This window comes from Melanerpes formicivorus, unplaced genomic scaffold, assembly GCF_026170545.1.
Source record: "Melanerpes formicivorus ecotype bairdi unplaced genomic scaffold, bMelFor1.0.p_v2 SCAF_71, whole genome shotgun sequence".
Classification (NCBI taxonomy): Eukaryota; Metazoa; Chordata; class Aves; order Piciformes; family Picidae; genus Melanerpes; species Melanerpes formicivorus.
Genome location: NW_027142423.1, coordinates 1,706,460 through 1,727,191, shown reverse-complemented (window position 1 = coordinate 1,727,191; position 20,732 = coordinate 1,706,460). Strand labels below are relative to the sequence as shown.

Here is a 20,732-nt window from a genome sequence, read left to right as displayed (position 1 = left end):
CGGCGCGGCTTCGTCTGCGTGGGCCTGTGCTTGTGCCCCCATGGCTCCGTGTCCCTGTGGTCCTGTGTCTCCACAGCCTTGTGTCCCCTAGTCTCCATGAGTTACTGCTATGTCTCCATGGCCCCGTGTCCCCACGGACCCGTATTCCCCCAGCCCTGTGTCCCTGGGTCCTCGTAGCCTTGTGCCCCCATGTCCCCGCAGCCCTGTGTTTCCAGAGCCCTGTGTCCCATGTACTTACAGCTCTGTCCCCACAGCCCTGTGTCTCCAAACCCCGGACCTCAATGGCCCCCTGTCCCCATCACCCACTGTTCTGCATCCCCACAGTGTGCTATCCATTGTCCCTGTGTCCCCTTGGCCCTCTGCCTCGTGGACTGTGTCCTCTGGCCCTGTGCCCTGTGTCCCATGTTCTATGTTCCCTCCTTGGGTGGCCCTGCCTCACACACTCCTCATGAGGCAGCACACCCTCACACACTGCCCAAGTGTCCCCATCCCTGTTGGGACAGGTGATGGGGTCAAGGCTGACACACTGGATCCACCAAGGCACCACCCTGGGGGGACAGTGGTGTTGGGGATGTGACACCAGACTGTGGCAGCAGGGTATAAATATTGGCTAAATAGATTTATTTTCATACAAAGAATACACAGATCCCACCCTGCCGGGACCCCTCGACCCCAGGGAACACCCTGAGATGTCCTCAGCCACCACCCCACCAGGCACCCCCCTCCACTGACAGGATCCGGGGACTCCATTCCCAGGGTTTGGGGCCAACACTGGTGTCACCTCAGGGACATCTTTGTCCCCTTTGGGACCACCTCGTTGACTGCGTGTGCTTGCTCAGGGCACCCTGTCACTAGCCACGCTGCTCCATGGGACACTGCCATACCTTGTCCCCTTCTCCCTGGTGACCATGATGGGGACATCTCAAGACATTTTGGGGTCCTCACCATGCCCTAATACTGCAGCTGGTGCAGACCCCCACCCCACCCCAGGCCGTATGTACAGGCTGGATAAAAGAAGAAAATACAGATATTTATAGCAGGGGGACAAAACGTCCCCCTTGCCCCACGCAGTGTCCCCTTGTGTCCCCATCCTGCTACCTCACTGCCAGCTGCTCCTGACCCCAGGATGGAGGTGGCTGGTTTTTGCCCCATCCTGGGCTGGTTGTGCCTCAGTTTCCCCATAAGTCGTAGGGCTTGTGGTAGGAGATGGAGGACACAGGATTAAGAGGAGCTGTGGTGGCCAACCCATGGGGACAGGGATGTGACCATGAACCCCAGGGGACAAAGGATGAAGCTGGAGGCACTCAAGATCTACAACCGGAGCGTCCCACCTCCTACCTCACCCAGACAGAGAAACATCACAGGCAGAGCTACCCAAAGTCCCCTTTTGTCCTCAAATTTGTCACGCTGCTGTCACCCAGCCGTGGGTGCGGTAGGGGTGGTCCGGATCCAGCCACCCCACCTCCAAAGGTGGTTGCAGACGAAGAGGAGGCAGTGGGGAAGATCCACAGCAGGCTGGTGGGCTCGTATCCATCCAGCTCAGCTGCGTTTGGTGACCATCTGCCGGTCCCTCTTCTTCTTCTCCATCAACCTGGTGGGAAGCAGAGTGGTGGCCTTAGGGACCCTGTCGAGATGGACCTCCCAGAGGCACAGAGAGGGGACGGACACTCACTTGCGGTTGCGGACTTCGGTGAGCTCCATGAGGCGCTCCTGGGCTGCCCGCAGCTCGTCGAGGCGCTGCTGATAGCGCGAGTCGCAGCCGTTGGTGCGCTCGTAGCTGGAGACCTGGCTGGAGAGCTCGCTGGCGCGGTCCCGGAGCTGCTGGATGGAGGAGTAGAGGTTCTCCTCATCTTCCTCCTGCTCCAACACAAGGGTATGAGCCTGGTTAGGTGGAAGGACACCCCAGGGTGCTGTTTTCCCTTGCTTCAGCTGGGGAAACTGAGGTACAAGGTTCTCCCAGCTGCCTGGGCCACCTGCCTTGGCGTTGATGATCTCAATGTGGATGAGGAGGGAGGCGAGCTCCAGGTCCTCGGTGTAGCTGTTCTTCAATGGCACCGAGCGGTAGCCTGGACACAACACCACAACATGAGCTCACGTCAGGGGCCAAGCCCCTCACCACAGCCAGATCCCCAAGGAGATCGTGATGATTGTCAGAGGGCTGGATTAGATAACCTTTGAAGATCTATTCCAACCCAAACCATTCTAGGGTTCTATGAGTCCATGATCACAATCCTGATGTTGATAATGGTGCAGATGGAAGGACTGTACCTGTTTTGAGGCCTTTGACAGGGAAGGTGGCTTGTGCCAAGAAATTGGGGTCACTGAACATGTCCTCCTCGTACACCACGAAGCGGAGGAAGGCAAATTCAGGGTTGTTGATGTCAAAGACAAATTGCTTGAAGATCCAGACGGGGTTGAAGCCATTGTCAGCTTGGGGGACAAGGAGAGAGCAAGGAGGTCAGAGTGGGGCTAGACACATGGACATCACCAGCATGGCACCAGCTCATTAGGGAGATGCTTGTCCTCTTCACCACCCCACAAAGCCCATCCCCATCACCTACATGACCAAGAGGACTACAAAAGACACAGCTGGGGTTGTCCTGGTGTCCCCACCTGTCCCCAAGGCACAGGGGACATATGGAAACATCACCCATATGGATCCTCACCTACAACGTCTGTCTTGTTCTTGCTGTTGTCATACTCAGAGCCACAGACCTCCACCTCCACGAAGGGACACACAATGCTCCTCCCATTCTTGGGCAAGTGCCGGGCACCAAGGATCTGTGGGAGGAAGAGGAGGAGGAAGAGGATGAGTTCCAACCATGCTAAGCAATAAAAGACTTCTCAAACCAGCCCAGTGGCTCAGTTGGCTTGGGCTTGCCTACTTGGCCATCATTAGCCGCATCACACCTTCTGCCCTCCACCTTGATCTCACTCATGTTAGGCTTGGCTTTGTGCCATTGTGGGGTTTGCCTCCACAAAAAATGATGCCACATGTGGAGAAGGAGCCACAAACCAAAGAGATCATGGGGTCAGAAACTCCAGGGGGCAAATTTCTGGCTGGAACATGTCAAAACCACCCCTAGCTGACCCAAAAACTAAGCTCCCATTTTGATGGTGACCACCTCAAGGTGGACCTGCTGTCCTTGCCCACTTGCCTGCAGCTGGACTGTGATGGGCTCCACGATCTTCAGGCTGTTCTTGTCAAAGGGGTCAAAAGTCTCATCCCTCATGATGTCAGGCTGCAGGACGTAGCCGCTGCGACCACCGAGCATGAAGAGTGCCTGGTTCAGCTGCATCGGCTTGTCTGTGGCCACGAAGACAGAGAAGCTCTGAGCTATAGGGCTGTGGGTCCTGCCCTGGCAAACCCCCAGCTAAGAGTCCCTAACCCTGGTTGTAGAAAAGATGCAGGTGGGTTTTGTATGAAGCACCCAAGAACTGCATGGAGATGTCCCCATGAGGATGAGAACAAAGGCTGGAGAGATCATCCACACCACCTCTAGCGACAGGACCCTGGGCAGAGCCACTGGGGATGGTGATATTGAGGCCACCTGTAGGGACAAGCTCAGAAACCAGCGCAGGAGCAGGACTTACCGGGTGTCTGGAAGTTGAGGGCCACGAGCTGGCTCCCGCAGATCCACATGGGCAAGGGGTCATAGTTGGAGGAGTCCAGGCGCTGCCCTTTGGGGTAGATGCGGCTGAGCTGGCGCCGGTTGTACTGCAGGAACTTCTTGCCCTTGCTGCGGTTGGCGTACTTCTCCGCCTTGGTCTCCGGGAAGGAGGACATGTCCCTGTAGCACGCCTTATCCGTGCCGATCTCTGAAAGCACCCAGTGACCATTAGTGGACAGCAGGGAGCTGTGTGGTGGCCTGCAGGTGGCTCACCAGGACTGCTTGGTTCCCTCCCCCCATCCCTTCCCATGCTCATCCCACCATCCCGTTTCTCCAGCTCTTACTGTCCTCGTCGAACGGCACCGGGCGACAATACACCACCAGCTCGGAGAGCTCCAGCGCAATCTTCTTCCTCCGCTCCATGATCTTCCCCTCTTGCATCTACACAAGGGTTAAGAGGAGCTGAAGGTCTTCCTCCAGTCTCATCCTTTGGAGACGTTGAAGACCATCCGTGGAGGAATGGAACCATTCAGCCCCTTTCTGAGACACTAGAACAGGTTGCCCAGGGAGGCTGTAGATGCCCCTTCCCTGGAGGTGTTCGAGGCCAAGGTGCTCAAGGATGAGGCCTTGAGCAACCTGGTCTAGTGGAAGGTGTCCCCACCTATGGCAGAGGGGTTGGAACTAGATGATCTTCAAGGTCCCTTCCAACCCAAACCATTCTATGATTCTATGACTCTATGAATCCTCTTCACCCTGGCGCCCCTCACCCTGGCGTCGGCGTTCTGCGTGGCCTCTCGGATCTTGGCCACCCACTCGCTGAGTTCCTCCTGGGTGTCCGCGGCCACGTCCAGCGACTGGGCTGCGTGGGACATCTGCTGGGAATGGATGGTGAAGACAAATGGTTTGGAGCTCCTCCCGTCTTTGGAGATAACTATAAGGACATCAGAGGGGGGCTTTACTTGAAGACATTCCCAATGGATGGCTCTGTGGAGCAAACGAAACCTCAGCGGTCCCGCTCCCGGGCCCCCACCAGCCCCTCCTGGCACCCCACCACGCACATCCCTCCAAGCCCAGCTCCATGGTGCTCCCCACCACACTGTGCCAAGCACAAGCCCAGCTGGCAACTGCCTGGTATGTTTGAGGAGCCTCAACTCATGGCTGAGCTTCAGCAGAGGCTCCCATAACTGCAGTGAGGATGTGGTTGGGACACTCACCAACGTGGCAGGATGGCACATCGATGAAGCCCTTCAGGAAGTTCCCCAGGGGGCTGTTTTCTGATGACTGCAAGAGAAGAAGGAAGAGAGGGTGGTGGAGGAGGTATGTGAGGCCAAGCCTGGTGCCTATGCCATTTGAAAGCCTCCCTCCAGCCCACCAAACTGGTCAAGCCTAAGCAAAAGTGGGGAACATGATCTGTTCTGCTCTGCAGGTGTGCATCCTCCAGCCTCTGGAGAAGCTTCTGAGCTAGTCTAGGCTGGTAGCATCAACCAGCTTCTGGAGAAGGATCTGGGCTCAAATAGGACCATGAGCATTCCCCAGAATTCAGATAAGGGTCCAAGCTGTAGCAGGACCATGAGTATTTCCCAGCCTCTGGAGAAGGATCTGGGCTGCAGCAGGGCCATGAGCATCTTCCAGCCTCCAGAGAAGACCTGGGCTAGCACAGGGCCAGGAACATGCCCCAGCCTCTGTATTGCCCAGATTGACACAAAGCTGGGAGCATCTCAGGTGACCTCAGTCCACTGCACTCACAGCCTCATCCTGCTCCTGTGCCTGTGTGCTGACGATCTCCTCCACGTAGTTGGCCGGGAACCACAGCTGCTTCTTGCCCCCATAGTCCCCTCGCCACCTGCAAGGGGTGAGAGGATCAAGGCAAACGGAGCGATTTGGGGCGGAAGGACAGGGGTCACCATGCTGCATGCCATGTCAGGGGGTGGCTGGAGAAGGGGTTGGCAGGGTGGGGGGGGTGGGGTGGGACAGAAAAGGAGGCAGTTAAAACCACCACGGGCTGAGAGCTCAAGGTGTCCCCTCCACCTTCCCCCCGCAGCGATGTCCATGCCAAGGGCCCCAGCCGCCCTCACCAGCCGCCGTCCTGCTTGTCGACGTTGTGGATGATGGCTTGCTTGCAGAACGACAGCTCGTCCTCCCGCTGCGCTTTGTAGTCGTACAGAGCCTTCACCGTGCACTGCCACACCCACAGAGGGACAGGTGTCACCACCCAGCGCTTGGAGACATTGGTGGGGAGTGTGCCCCACTCAGCCTAGCTTCTCAAGCCCCCACAGTGGAAGATGGAGGCTCCCAAGGGTCCAAAATCCTAAACAAGGTCCCTAAGTCTCTCATGGCAGCAGGAGGGTGTGTTAGAGGGGACAAGAGGTCTGGAGGTGTTTGTGGTCCTATGGACCACCATGTTCAGAGCAAAGCGGGTTCTTCTGAGCCCCTGAGCAGCCAAGTCTAGTTAAGAGGCGTCCCTGCCCGTGGCAAGAAGGTAGGAGCAGATGATCTCAGAGGTCCCTTCCAACCTAAGCCATTCTATGACTCTTCTGGGTCCTCCAGTGGTTTCTCCTGGTGCACTGAAAGGATTAATCTCATGATGCCACCATCCCTTTAGGTTAAGCTTTCCCATGTTTGGTCTTAGCCTGAATACTGCTCTGCTGCACAAGGGACCTTGAAGGCTGGACAGATGCTGGGTGATGGCATTGCAGGATCACGGTGGAGGGACCTTGAGCCTCCACAGTCCAGCCTCCTCCAGGGTTAGCTCTAAGATCAGCCCAATCTGAAAACCCTCTGAGGACACAGACTAAGTCAAGTCCAAGGCCATGCTGGTACCAAAAATTTCCAAGGATGAAGGCTGGGTAAGTTGCAAGACCACCTCAGTCCCCAAAACCTTGGAATATGGAGACTGCACCACCGGGGAACTGACCCTAAAGCTGCTCTCCTTGGGGTTCTCCAGTGCAAAAGGGTCCATGGGGCTTTCCTTGCTGCTGAAACTAACTTGGGCCAGGTCCTTACTCCAGGCTGGGCTCTCACCAGACCTGTCCTACCCACCACATTGTGGCAGTGCTGTCACTGGGGCTTGGATTGTCTCCAAGTGATGGTGATATGGGGTCCAGCATTGCTTGAAGGCCAGAAAAACACCACAAAACATCATCACTTCTCAGGTCAGTGGTGGGAGATGTGGGGGGTCTGTGGGGGGATCACCCAGCACCTCCAGCACTAGAATGGTCATGTCCCATCCACCCTCCACCACCTAGGGACACCATCTCAGCCCTCCTTACCCTGGCCATTGGCATCTTGTTGGCTTCTACATAGAAGTGGGGGGTCCGCACCTCATACAGAGCTCCATAGTCCAGCTCCTGCAAGGAGAAATGCCTGAATGGGTCACTAGGATGTGGACAGGGCCAGCAAGGGGATGTGGTGGGAGCTGGGCTACCAGAGCAGGTTAAGAGGGACCTAATGTCCCATTGCAACTTGGAAGGGAATTATGGTGCAGCTATAACCATGGACAATGGCTGTGGAATGAGCTTGGCCAGTTCTGGCTGGGCTTCAACTAGGAGGAAGAAGGAGACCTTCCAACCATGATGGAACTGGGGATGGGTCTTGGTTGCCTGTGCCACAGAGGCCCTGTTCCCACCATCCCCACCACTGGGAGCACTCACAGTGGTGCCCATCTTCTCCAGAGTCTCCTCATTGATGGGGTAGCGTAGCTTCATCTTGCGGTAGAGTGGATGCTTCTCATAGTAGCTGATGAGGTCCACCAGGCTCTCAAACTCAGCCGAGCTGCCCAGCATGAAGAGACGACCCTCCTGCTGGATGCGGCAGTGCTTGATCTTCCCCTCTGCCCTGGGACCACGAGAGACAAGGAGGGGACATGTGAGCAGTGGCTGGACCTTGGCTCCATGATGGGGACAGGCCAAGCATTGGAACAGGTTGTTCAGGAAGATGGTGGAGTCACCACCCCTGATGGTCTTCAAAAAATGTGTAGACATGGCACTTAGGGACATGGTTTAGCGGACATGGTGCTGTTGGACTCGGTGGTCCAATGTGGTTAGTCTTGATGAACTTAAGAGGCCTTTTCCAACCTTAATGATGCTACAATTCTGTTCTATGGCTCTATGTGATGCCACTAAGGATGTAGCTTTCCCATCACTGCTGCCATGAGATTCCACCATGACAGCACCACGCACCCCAGCATGTCACCTTATTGACCCAGAGTAGATCCTTTCCACCCACCAGGGACTCACGACAGACATGAGCCAGGCAGTTCTCAGCTCGGTTGGCAGCCGTGCCTGAGTCCCGCCAGGCTCGTGGTGGTGCCGAGGTGGCCATGCTCACCGGAAGGAGATGGCGTAGGAGTTGGGCTCGCTGCGCTTGCGCACCAGGAAGGCTCCGTCTCGTGGGACCCTCATCAGCATGTGCTCGGCCTGCAGGCGCGTCAGGCTGGCGTGGTACCACCTAGCGAAGCAGAACACGGAGGTGGTGGCTGAACATCGGCGTCTCTGTGCCCCGGCAGGCACCCACATCTGACAGCGGGGACAGAAGAGGCTGGCGAACCCAAGGGACCACCGGGGTGGGGTTGGGGAGCATCCTCACTCTTTGCTCTCATGGGCATTGGGCTGGGGGACAGGGTCGGTGAGGCGCATCTCAAACTCATTGCAGCGGAGGGGCACCTCGCGGTAGTGGCAGATGAGGCTGTAGAGGCTGTCAAAGACCAGGTTGTCCGTCAGGTAGAACTTGGTGGCACCAGCTTCTTGCCGTGAGTGGATCCGGCAGTGCTGCACCCGGCTGGACCTCCTGCCGTGGTGGTGGAGAGAAGCTGAGTCAGTTCAGGGCCACGTTCCCACCATCCCCTGCTCAGGGCTCAACAGTGTGGCAATGCCCTCCCCCAGAAGCCGTTCCAGCCTCCACACTGGGGACTGACTGGTGGGCCAGCCCTTGGTGGGGTGCCCAGACCAGCCTGGGGAGGGTGGGATCCGGTTTCCACCACGGAGGCCCTACCAGAAGGAGAGGGTGTAGTCGCCCACAAAGGTCTCGCTCTCGCGCACCAGGAAGGTGCCATCCTTGCCGCCCGTCTCGGTGCAGTACTCGTGGAGCAGCTTCTCGGCGATCTGGCGCCCGTCACGGCCACCTCCCAGCTTCCCATGGAACCACTTCTCGGTGAAGTGCAGCTCGTTGTTGTTGAACTCCTACAAGTTCACCCAAAATGGGTGTCACCAACCTCTAGCACTCCCCATGGTGTCCTCCCTAAATCCCCCTGCCCCATGGCAGGCATCCTGCCCCTCACCCACCTCCTTCTGCTCCACCTCCTCTTCATCCTCATTGAACTGGTAGCGGGATGTCTCCTCTGAGTAGTAGATCTTGTTGCTTGTCAGGACAAAATAATGAGGGCTCCAGGTCTGCGAGGGAGGAAGAGCACCACCAGGGTTGGGAGGTTGATGGCAGAGGAAGAGCAACACCAAGGTTAGGTTGATAGCATAGAGGGATGGGACTTTGAGGTGCTTGTTTCTGCTCCCTCCTGTCTCTCACAGCATTGCAATGGTCTAGCCCATAACCCATGTCCAACCCAAACCCCAATGCTCATCCCCTTCTGACCCCTGGCTGCCCTTGGCAGGGAGTGCCTTACGTGGTCGATAGGGTCTTCAAGGTAGAGAATGCCATTCTTGATGGAGTTGCTGATGTCATTCTCTGAGTAACTGGCAGTGGAGACCTCCTCGTACAGGTTCCCTTCGACCAGCTTCTTGTGCTGGGGACAAGAGAAGGGAGCTCTTCATGGTGTCCAACACACTGATCTCCTAACCCTCAGGCCGTTTGTGGGTTCCCACAGATTGCTTTCCACCACCCCATGATCCCCTTGACTATCTCTTGCAGGAGAACGTTGAAGATGCCCTACTTCTACACAGAGGGATATTGCTCTTGGGTCCCAAGATTTGGGAGAATCGCCATCCCACCCAGCCCACTGTGGTCTTTGTGCCTCCTGCAAAGGCAGGCTTTGGGGTGGTGTCCACTCCATACCTTGATTAGGATCTTCTTCTTGAGCTGTGTGGGTGAGGGCAACTCATCAGCATTGATGTCCACTGGCTTGGTGAGCAGCATGTCCCCAAAGACCTTCTTGAAGTGGGAGGCCATGTTCCTCTGCTGCACAATGCTGCAGTGATCTTCAATGGAGAGGATGATGGGGAACCTGGAAGAAGTAGGTGGGAATGGTGACCTCAGATGAAGGTGAGGGGGAGGTTGCCTGTTGGGCCCAGAACTGGGGGGCTGCTGGGGGGCTGGACCCTACTCAGAGGTGACGAACGCGTGCTCCTTGATGGTGTGCAGCACATCCAGAAACTTGATCTTGGAGGTGAGCGTGTGGCCATGGTAGATGATGGGGAGATCATCTGGACCATCCCAGCAGTCCACTGAGTGAGGAGACACCTTGGTTAACACATTATGGTCACCAACCATACACATTCTGGTCAACAACCATGCACTGGGGACCATGTTTTTGGGCCCCTAAACATGGAAGACCCCTCTCAACCCCAGTGCCATGGCATGGCTGCAGAGGATGGTCTGTCTGATGCACCATGAAATTCTGGGGGAGACTGAGCATCACCAAAGGGTCTGGTGGGACTCACACTCAATGCAGCGACAGCCCATGCGCAGGCAGCGGGCGTACGCCTCCAGGGAGGACTCACTGGAGAACTGGTCCCCTGTTAGGTACCTGCAGAGGAGTGAGAAGGACCATCAGTGGCCAAGGCTACCTTGATGAAGGTGATGAGATGCTCAGAGGACCCCAAGGAGAGCCCACCCTGCCCTTACGTGTTGTGGGAGGAGGAGATCCAGTACTGGGACAAGGGGTGGTTCATCTCCTCAGGCACCACGCGCTCATACTTGGAGTCCATCACCATGTTCTCCTTGGAGAAGAGGTACGTGAGGAACTGGGGAGGGAAGCAGAGAGGTCAGAGCCTGATGGGGACAAGAAGACACCCTTGGGTGGGTGCTGTGTGAAGCTACCCACCTCATCCAGCTGGAAGGAGGGGTCTGTCGCTTCATTGCAGCCCTCCTTGAGGTAGCTGCACATGTAGTCCCTCACCATGCCCACGTCGCTGGCCCAGGCTTCCTTGGGTGGAAACATGGCCATTGTTACAGGAGGAACAGACTGAAGCTAAGGGTGATGCCATGGAGGTGTCTCAGAGCACCTACCTTCTGATCATGCAGCAGGAACTTCTGGAAGTCATAGAGGGAGATTTGGCACAGCTCAGGGCGGTCCACGTTCCTGGGACATGGAGCAGCCATCAGTGGGGACCAGGACCAGGAGTTGGGATAGACCCCATGAAGAGGTTGAGGCCACCAATGTCCACCTGAAGCTCAGCCCCATGATGCCCCCCAGTCCTGCCAGCTGCACAGGGGGCCTGGGGAGAGTGCAGGTGACGTGTTCCTACATCCCTAGCACCCATCCCTGCTCCCATCTCCACACGCATTCCTGCTCAGATCCCTGCTCCCATCTCCACTCCCGTCCTTGTTCATCCCTGCTCCCATCCTCACTCCCATCTCCACTCTCATCTTTTGCCATTCCTGCTCCTGTCCCTGCTCTCAACCTCACTCCTGTCCCAGCTCCCATCCCTATTCCTATTCCCCACTTCCATATCTGCTCATGCCTTCTCCCATCCCTGATCATCTTCTCTCCCATCCTTGCTCCCATCTCCACCCCCATTGCCACTTCCTTTCCTGCTTCCATCTCTGCTCTGATCCCTACTTCTATTCCCATACCCATTCCCATTCCCTTTCCCTCTCCCTTCTCCCATTCCCACTGCCATCCCTGCTCATCTCTGCTTTTGTTTTTGCTTCCATCTCCACTCCCATCCCTTCTCCCATCTCCTTTCCCATCTCCACTCCCATCCCTGCTCATCCCTGCTACTATTCTTGCTCTCATTGTTAATTCCCATTCCCCCTCTCACCCCTTCTTCTATCCCTGCTCCCATTCCTGCTCTCATCCCCACTCCCATCCCCAGCTCTGTCCCACCACTCGGCTGCATTGCCCACCCAACAGACCCAACTCCTGGAATGTTGTTTGGAATGGAAGCCATGGAATTCCCTGGATATTCACCTCAAAGGGAAGGAGAGCTCCAGCTGCTCAATGACCTGCAAGACAAGGGAGAGGGCCAGGCTTAGCTGGTGAGGGACACGTCGCACTGGGGGGAGATGCTTTAGAGGACAAGTCACGGCTCTTACCGACTTCTGTGCGTCAAACATCAGGTTCTTGTAGAACTGGATGAAATGGGAGAAGGTCATCTCGTTCCTGGCTTCCACCTCCTGTGGGAGATGGTGCTTCATGTGAGTGGAGCCACCCAACCAGAGCTGGTGACACCAGGGATGGCTTGAAGGCCATCTCCTTGCATAGCTAGGAAGTCCTTACCACGAGTTTGTCCCTCAAGAACCTCATGTTTGGGACCCGGTAGTTCACCTGGGGCAGCATGGCCTTCAGGTCCTTCACTGTGATGCTGCAGGAGGGTGTACATGGTGTCAGGGTGCTGCCCAGACCCCATAGAGAATGGACAACCCCTGAACGGGTCTCAGCTCCCAACACCAAGGGTCTCACCCTAAAAGCTGGTACAGTGTGGTCTTTGGTGTGGGGCTCCCACCCTAACCAGGCTCTAGCCTGCCACTGTGGTACAGCACACAATTACATGGGTCCTGGCATTAGGCTGGGGAGAAGGAGCTTGTCTGAAAACCATGTGGAGATGATGCCCACCCCCATAATAATTTTGGACCAAATTCATTTGATTTGGGGGTTTTGCTGTCCTGGGGAGATGTTTATGGGCTGCACTGACGGTCCACCCCGTCCTGGCACTGGTGGAAATGCAACAGCAGGCATGAGGACATTGGGGTCCAGATTTCTTGGCATGAGGTGGTGCTCACCTGCCTTCCCGTGACCGGTCCATCCCATCAAACTGTTTCCGTAGCCACCTGGGAAGGAAGGGATGGCAGACGGTGCTCAGCCCCATGAGGAACCAAGCCCAGGGTGGGCTTTGTCCTCCGTATGCTGACCATGAAAGGGCACCTGCTGGTCCTTCCTCACCTCTCGATCTGCAGCGGGGTCTGGGCTTTCTGGGTGTCCACCACCAGCCAGTTGAGACCTGTTATCCACAAGTTGATGTCCTCCTCGCAGAAAGCTGGAGGAGAAAGGGGAGGGTGGTGAGATGAGGGTGGGGGAGATGGGGTCAGCAAGGGGATGAGAGCCCAGGGGCGGCCGGGTGGGAGGAGGCCGGAGCCCACGCACCGGCCACGCTGAGCGTCCTCAGCCTGAAGTCCATGCCGTAGAGGATGATGAAGCACATGCTGAAGTCCAGCTTGCGAGCGTCCTCGGGGTAGCGCTCGAAGTCCCGCGAGTTCTTCCCCAGGCGGATCTCCTTGATCTCCCGGATGTCGACTGTGGGCAGACAGCAACACGGGATTGTCCCCTGCCCTCACCCCCTGCCACCACCCGCTTGGGCAGCAGCCGGTGGCACTGCCAGCGGACCATGGGGCATCTAAGAGCCTTGTCCCCGGGATGGGGCATCCCCCTGGCACTGCCCATTAGTGGGTGATGTTCTTGTGGGTGCTGTGGCCATGAATCCTCCAGGAAGACATGTCCCTACTGCCATCCAGTGATGTGGCACCATGGCTAATACATGTTCTTCATGGAACTGTGTCTCCAGAATGGGGCATCCCCATGGCACTGCCTGTTGGTGCATGATGGCCATGGCCAGTGATCCACATCCCCAGGACAGGTTGGCCCTGCAGCACGGTTGCCCTTGCATGACAGAACCATGGCTGCTGTGGCCATGTGTCCTCCAGGGACCCAGGTCCCTAGCATGAGGTGTCTCTGCAGCACTGTCTCCATGTATGCATCCACTGCCTCCACTCCTATGTGTCCTCCACAGACTCACATCCCCAGGACATGGCACCCCAGCAGTGCTGCCCACTGCTTTCCCAGCTTTGTGGGTGCCACGTGTCCTCCGGGCTCAGCCTGCCCTGTCCCAACCACCTCATCTCCAGCCGTTTCTCCTCCCCAGCTCTGGGGCAGGCTGAGCTCATCCTTTAATTGAAGACATCTACTCAAAGGTGCCAATTTGGAGCTCCAGCAGCCTGGACCACAGGGTGGTTCTTTCCTGCCACACTGCTCTCTCATTATCCCGCTATATAAAGCCCCATTGGCAGCAGGAGGGTTGGGTTTCCGGACCGTGGTCTTCCTCACCACTACACTACCAGGGGACATTTTCAGCCCCTCCTTGGCCAGGTGGACACATTCCACAAGGAGCAGAATAGCAATATGATGAGATGATTAACAACATCCAAAGCTGATCACTGTACCGTGAGCATCAACCCTTTGGGCAGCTTCACGATCTGGAGCTGAACCATCGGCACCGGAAAGGACCTTTGTATGGGCAAGAGTGGCCGGATCCCGGCGCCGGGGTATTGTCCTGCCAGGAAATGGCTCATTTCCTGGAGAATGTCCAGCCCAGCCGTGCTTCCGAAGCTGTGCTGCTGGTGGGGAAGGGCTGCTGGTGCCTTGACTGTAGAATCGTGGAATCGTTGTGGTGGGAAAAGACCTCTGAGATCATCAGAGAACCATCAACCCAACACCACCGTGGCCATTAAAACATGCCCTGAAGTGCCATCATGTCCACGTGTTTCTTGAACACCTCCAGAGAGGGTGACTCCACCCTAATCCTAAATGCAGAGTCAATCACAGAATTGTTTTGGTTGGAAAAGATCTGTAAGATGATCTAAGAACCATCAACCCAACACCACCGAGGCCATTGAACCATGTCCTTAAGGGCCATGTCCACACACCTTTTTTAACACCTCCAGGGGTGGTGACTCCAGCCTCATCCTAAACCCAGAGCAAAGCTGGACAAGGAATATGGGATGGGGGGAGAAGCTGGGCTCATGAAGCAAGAAAAGAGGAGGGGTAAAAAGGAGTCTGGAAAACACTGGAGGCTTCATCCAGCCTGGATGACCACAAGCCAGATTTCATGGATCTGGGTGGGGTTTTAGCATAAGCTGGACACAGGAGGTCTGTACCCTTGTACAAGCTTTTATTTAGGACTAGAGCCTCAGAAATGAAACTGCAGTGATGACTCTCTGCAGCCTCCGTGGCTTGGAGCAAACACTCCTTGGGACAAACAGGGAGTATCTGGGGGGAAAGAGAGCTTTACTGGTTAAGAAACAGCTGCTTGGCCCCAAACCTGCCCATCCAGAGGGTGACAGGGAGAAGCAAGAAACCAGTGGCTACCAATGTTCCACCAACAATGTAGATGCCCCCCAGCTCAATATCTTCACGATCCAGCTTCAGACCTGACATCTGGGTGCTGACAATTATCACAGGATCATCAAATCATCAAATGTTTCCGAAGGGACCTTCAAAGGTCATCTCATGCAACCCCCTGCAGCCAGCAGGGACATCTGCAACTAGAGCAGATTACTCAGAGCCCCAAACAAACTGACCTGGAATGGTTCCAGGGATGGGACACCTCCCATTGCTCTGGGCAATCTGGGACAGGGTCTCACCACCCTCACAGTGAAGAATTTCTTCTTTAGATCTAGTCTCAATCTCCCTCTTTCAGTCTCAAACCATCACCCCTTGTCCTGTCACAACAGGCCCCTGATAAAAGATTGTCTCCATCTTACAGATCCCCTTGAAATGCCACCAGAAGTTCTCTTTATAGTATCATAGCATCAGTCAGGGTTGGAAGGGACCACAAGGATCAGCTAGTTCCAACTCCCCTGCCATGGGCAGGGACACCCCACACTAGATCAGGCTGGCCAGAGCCTCATCCAGCCTGGTCTTAAACACTTCCAGGGATGGGGCCTCAACCACCTCCCTGGACAACCCATTCCAGGGCTTCACCACTCTCATGGTGAAGAACCTCCTCCTCACATCCAGTCTGAATCTCCCCACCTCCAGCTTCATTCCATTCCCCCTAGTCCTATCACTACCTGACATCCTGAGCAGTCCCTCCCCAGCCTTCTTGTAGGCCTCCTTCAGATACTGGAAGGCCACAATTAGGTCACCTCGGAGCCTTCTTTGGAGCCTTCTCTTCTCCAGGCTGAACAACATCAACTCTGGCTGCACAGCAGAGTTGCTCCAGCCCTCTGATCATTTTCATGGTCTCCACTGGACCTGCTCAAGCAGTTCCTGCTTGTGTTGGGACTCCAGAGCTGGCCCCAGCACTGCAGGTGAGGTCTCAGCACAGCACAGCAGAGGGGCAGAATCCCCTCCCTCCACCTGCTGCCCACACTGCTGGGGGATCATGAGCTCTGGGTGGCTCATGTCCAGCTTTTCACCCACCAGGACCCCCAAGCCCTTCTCTTCAGGACAAACATCCCAGCTCCACAAAGAGCTGAAGGAAGAGGGAGCGGCGCAGGGCTGCACAATGCACCAGGGCTGGTGGCTTCCTGGAAACCACATCTGCAGCGGATTTGCAGCCATCATGTCACAACTATGTCTCCAAACTCCTCCCCGCATTGTCTCAGGGGTCCCGGGTGATTAAAAACACTCTGGAAGTTGGTTCCAGCTGTGAAAATCCCTCTATTTTTTTGCCCCCTTCCTCTTCTAATGCAAAGAAGATTTGCTGCAAAGAAGATTTGAAACGGTTGGGAGATGACAGAGAAGCAGGTTCTGCCCGGTGGCTTTTAGGGATGTTGAGAGCCTGGGAGTGCTCTTCGCCCATGAGGAGAAAAACAAAGTGAAGTGGCTGGAGGGAATGGCTGTGCTGGGAAATCCCAGCCCTGCTGGCTCAAGCCATGCCCCCTCATCTTCACCTTGCTCAGCCTTTCTGGTAGGACATGTGACAGCTCAGATTCTCTTCTATGGGGGGAAATTTCTTGGAGTTTCCCCCCAGATTTTCTCCTTGTGCTGGGGTCTGCTGAGGGTGATGAGTTGGAAACCCCTCATGATGAGGTTGATTTTGGAGGTGATACTCCAGGTGAGCCCATCAGCATGGACATGCTTCCACTGGCTGTGTGATGAAGCGTGGGATTATCCTGCATGGACTGAGCAGAGCCAGCCTCTGTCCTGTCAGGCCATAACAGAGACATCAGAGCTGCCACTTGTCCCCACTAATCCCTCTGCAAGTGGGAGGTCTGGATGAAGAAGGGATTTGAAATGGTCTGGACAGGCGTGAGGTTGGACACGGGCTTGGAGCAAGACCCTGAGGATGAACCAGAGTTCCCTGCACTTCCACATCATGGCTAGTGGGAGGAAGTGTGAGCATGGAGCAGGGCTGGAGCAGGGGGTGAAGATGCTCCATCTCACCACCAGGACAGAGGAATGAGTCCCATCCAGGGCTGAGCAGTGGGGATGGATGGCAGGATTGTCCCATTTCCAGGGGGATGCCCCTGGAGCATGGTTAGTTGTATATTTCCATGGTGGGTTTTGGGCTGTCAAATGGAGAAGCCAGAACACTGGTGGGGAAACTGAGGCAGGACATCAGAAGCAGCCCAGCTGCTGAACGTGTTATTTCCATAAGTGGAGAATGAGCTCTTCCACATGAGGACCACTCCAAAATTGGATGCCCTTCCTCCTCTTGCCTATCCCTCCTCCTCTTCTTCCTCCCACAAATCTGCTCCTGCACTCAGCAGGTCCAGACAAGCATGGATTCTGCTCATGGCAGTGCTCATCTCCAGGTGCCACCCTCCTGCTTCCCCGTGGCTGTCAGCCTGGCTCAGGGTTGTCCCCTCTTCAGTGGGAGCAGATCTTGCTTCATCTCATACAAAACAAGTGGTGGGTGGTGATTTTTAGGTGGGCAATTTTTAAAGACACCCCCCAAGACCCCAAGGGAAATGGCACCTGTCAGCTCTCAAATCTCCCTGATGGGCTTTGCCATCATCCAGGTGAGGTGATACCCTAAAACGGGGTTCCTCCTCATACAGGGAGGGTGGATGAGGTGATGGTATGGATCCACAACACCCCAACTTCATGCCTTCATCCACTGGCTCTTTTTAGCTCAATTTAAGGGGAGGTGCAAGGCCTGAGGTAACGAGCAACCAGGTAGCAAGGACCAAGGCATGGCCCTCCACCGATGACAGGTGGTGGGAATATGGCCCAACAGCCACTGGTGAACCCACAAAGAAGGGTGACCCTGGATGCTCCAGTGGGAGCATCTCCTGTGCTGGATCCCAGGGCCACCAAACTTTGCACTGATGTTCTTAACACACATGGGTCAAAGCCCAGCTGGCCAAGTTCTCTCTGGGCTGCATGGGTTCACCACCACATTCCACTTCATGCTGCTGCCTGCCCCAGCAGCCTGAGCTCCCCAGTTTTGGGGTTAAAAGAACCATGAGCAGGCAAAGTGGTAGCCAGCTCCTTTATTTCCTTGCCAGGAAGGACCTAAAACCTCAGGGATGAAATGGCAGCAGCTTGACCGCCATGGCAACTTATGGACTGCATGAGCTGGGATGGAGGAGGTGAGGGTTGCTCAGCCCAGCAGCTCCTACATTTGTATCTCTGGACACCCCATCATGGTTGGACATCCCACCACAGTAGAACATCCCTTTGGAACTGGCCATCCTGCTACAGCAGGGCACCCCATCATGGCCAGGGGTCTCAATATGATTGGGCACCCTACCATGTCCAGGCCTCCCACCATATCTGGACATCTCATCACAGCTGGGCACCCCACCATGGCCAGGCACTCCACCACAGTGGGCACCCTACCACAGCCAGTCAACTCATCACCACCAGGTCCTTCACTGAGGTTGGGCATCCCACTACATCCAGGAATTCCACCACCGTAGGACATCTCACCATGGCAGGGCACCCCATGACAGCCAGGCACCCACCCCTTGACCAGATACCCCACTGCAGCTCAACATCTCACCACAGTAGGGCATTCAACCATAGCCAGACACCTCACAGGCAGTCCCCCCAGCATGGCTGGGCATCCCAACATGTCCAAGCATCCCATAACCAGTCACCCAACCACGGCAGCATGGTAGGGCACCCCATCACATCCAGGTATCCCACCTCATTCAAGTACCCTATTCAAGTATCCCACAGCAAGGCACTCCACCACAGTAGGACTTCCTAACATGGGTCACCCCAGCATGGTCAAGCGTCCTAATACATCTAGGCATCCCATACCTGGTCATCCCACCACAGGAGGACTTCCCACCATGGCCAAGCACCCCATGACCAGGCACCCCATCACAGTGGGACATCATACCACAGCCAGTCACCCCAGCAAGTCTAGGTACCCCACAGCCTGTCACTCCACCACAGCAGGACTTCCCAGCACGGCCACACACCCCACAGTCATCCCACCATGGAAGGGGACCCCACCACAGCCAGACACCAAGTAGCCAGTCACCTCACCATGGTAGGACATCCCAGCGTGGCCAGGAATCCCATAGCCAGGCATCCCACCATGGAAAGGGGACCCCACCACGGCCAGGCACCCCATGGCCAGTCACCCCAGCACAGCAGGCCATCCCAGCACGACCAGGAACTCCACAGCCAGCTACCCCCACCATAGGTGGACATCCCGCCAGCACGTCCCCAGTCCCCAGTGCCGCAGCCATCGATACTCACTGTCCCCCTCCACCTTCTCGGGCGTCCGGCTCCAGATGATCTGCCGGGTCTCCAGTTTCACCTGGAAGGTCCTTCTCTCCGGCCTCTGCGACTTCTTCTGATAGAACAAGGTGAGGACGGTACCCATCTCCAGGCAGCGCAGAATCCTGCCCATGTCCCCTGCCTCCATCCTGCTGTCCTCCAGAAAGCCATTGACGCTGTTGAGCCTGGCCATGGACATCTTCAGTGCGCGGCCATCGCCCGGCGGAGCCGCAGAGCCGAGGTTGTCTCATGCAGGAGAGGACAAACCCAAGAGCCGAGAGCTCCCTGGGGATCTTCTCCGCTCGCCCCGGGCGTGGGTTTCCTTTACGGCCGACGTCCCCACCGCCACACCGCGGCCACCACGCAGGCTTGGTGACAGCAGGGAGGAAAAGGGTGGGCTGGAGGTGCCGTGACCTTCTCGCCGAGGTTGAATCCGGCCCCGGCGTTGGCATCCAGCGATGGGGGGAGAGGAGACGTTGGGCAGCTCCGCTCGTGTTGGCCTTGTGGTTGAGAGCTGGGGGGGAGAAAAACCATCCGGCCGCCGTAGAGAGATGGTGGAAACACCTCTGTGGGTGAAAGAAGGTGGTGTGGGGAGCTGGGGAAAAAGCAACAAAAAAAGCCAAGTCACCCCGAAAGTGTCTGCGCGGAGGCGGTGAATCCCCCCCACCCCGGCCGCCGGGCCAAGCGGGGCCGGGGGCGGAACTGGGGAGCGACGAGGGGGGTGTCGAGGGGGTTGTTCGGCCAAGCTGAGGAAGCGGTGAGAGATCCTGGTGGGATAGGATGTGGGATGGTGGAGAGCGGTGGTGGTAGATGAGAAGGAGGAGGAGGTGGAGGAAGAGGAGGAGGAGGAGGAGGAGGAGGTGAAGGAGGAGGAGGAGGGGGCCTCCCAAGCAGCCGCCCGCCACCCCTCTCTCCTCCGCTGCTTCTTAATTTTCGGGCTGATGAAATGGACGCCCAGAGGAAACGGCAATCACACATGGCCGGAAAGGGATCAGAAAGGGATCGGAAAAAAAATGCAAGATCTTGGAGAAAGGAAAATCCCGGCCAGGGGGGAAAAAACGGCTGAGGGTGACATCTAGAGGCACTCAAAACGGGGACCGGCTTTTGGAGAGGGGCTGCCGCCACCATCCCGGGGGGCACCGTGGGATCGGGTTGTCTGGGTGGAAAAGTTGGGCTAAAAGAGGGTTAAAGATGAGGAAAGTATCTGCTGTGGATTTAACTCCTGCTTGTCCTCGCCGTGTCAGGACAAAACTCATGACACCAGTGAGTCCAGTCCTGGTCACTCGTGGAGCTTCCTGCCTCAAATGTACGGGGAGAAAGGGGTAGGGGCTGCAGTGAGGGAGCTGAAATTCATCTGGAGAGAGGGGGAAAGGCATCACAGGGCAGGGTTTGGTGTTACAGCTCCTGTTCGGTCACTCTGATGGGTGCTGGATGGGCAAAGACCTAACAGTGCTGTGGGGACAGGTGCTTTGTGGAGGAATTTGGGAGGGTCTTGGAGAAAGGGAAATCCAAACTTGGGAAAAAATACGTGAGGATGAGGTAGAGAGGAACTC

The 20,732-nt window shown here is 56.4% G+C and overlaps 1 protein-coding gene across 2 annotated transcripts; it reads right to left on the bottom strand.

Annotated features, from left to right (window-relative positions):
- Positions 1-610: 610 nt before the first annotated feature.
- On the bottom strand, positions 611-20,142 carry LOC137453723 (1-phosphatidylinositol 4,5-bisphosphate phosphodiesterase gamma-1-like). Of its 2 annotated transcripts, XM_068163213.1 has the most exons (33): positions 19,808-20,142; positions 19,159-19,693; positions 12,865-13,014; positions 12,664-12,757; positions 12,504-12,551; positions 12,001-12,085; positions 11,817-11,897; positions 11,692-11,726; positions 10,788-10,860; positions 10,603-10,704; positions 10,404-10,522; positions 10,220-10,305; positions 9,883-10,003; positions 9,615-9,783; positions 9,226-9,345; positions 8,891-8,998; positions 8,601-8,788; positions 8,196-8,396; positions 7,938-8,057; positions 7,262-7,445; positions 6,881-6,958; positions 5,687-5,790; positions 5,358-5,454; positions 4,826-4,892; positions 4,379-4,542; positions 3,956-4,052; positions 3,595-3,819; positions 3,159-3,307; positions 2,667-2,781; positions 2,269-2,430; positions 1,978-2,066; positions 1,673-1,857; positions 611-1,591 (listed from the first exon to the last, which is right to left on the bottom strand). In XM_068163213.1, exons 2-33 carry the CDS (start codon positions 19,376-19,378, stop codon positions 1,540-1,542), a joined length of 3,888 nt encoding a protein of 1,295 aa, XP_068019314.1. In that variant the 5' UTR covers positions 19,379-19,693; positions 19,808-20,142; the 3' UTR covers positions 611-1,539. The 2 variants fall into 2 exon arrangements, with proteins under 2 accessions (XP_068019314.1, XP_068019313.1); XM_068163212.1 differs by having other exon boundaries at positions 19,159-20,142.
- Between the last annotated feature and the right edge of the window lie 590 nt (positions 20,143-20,732).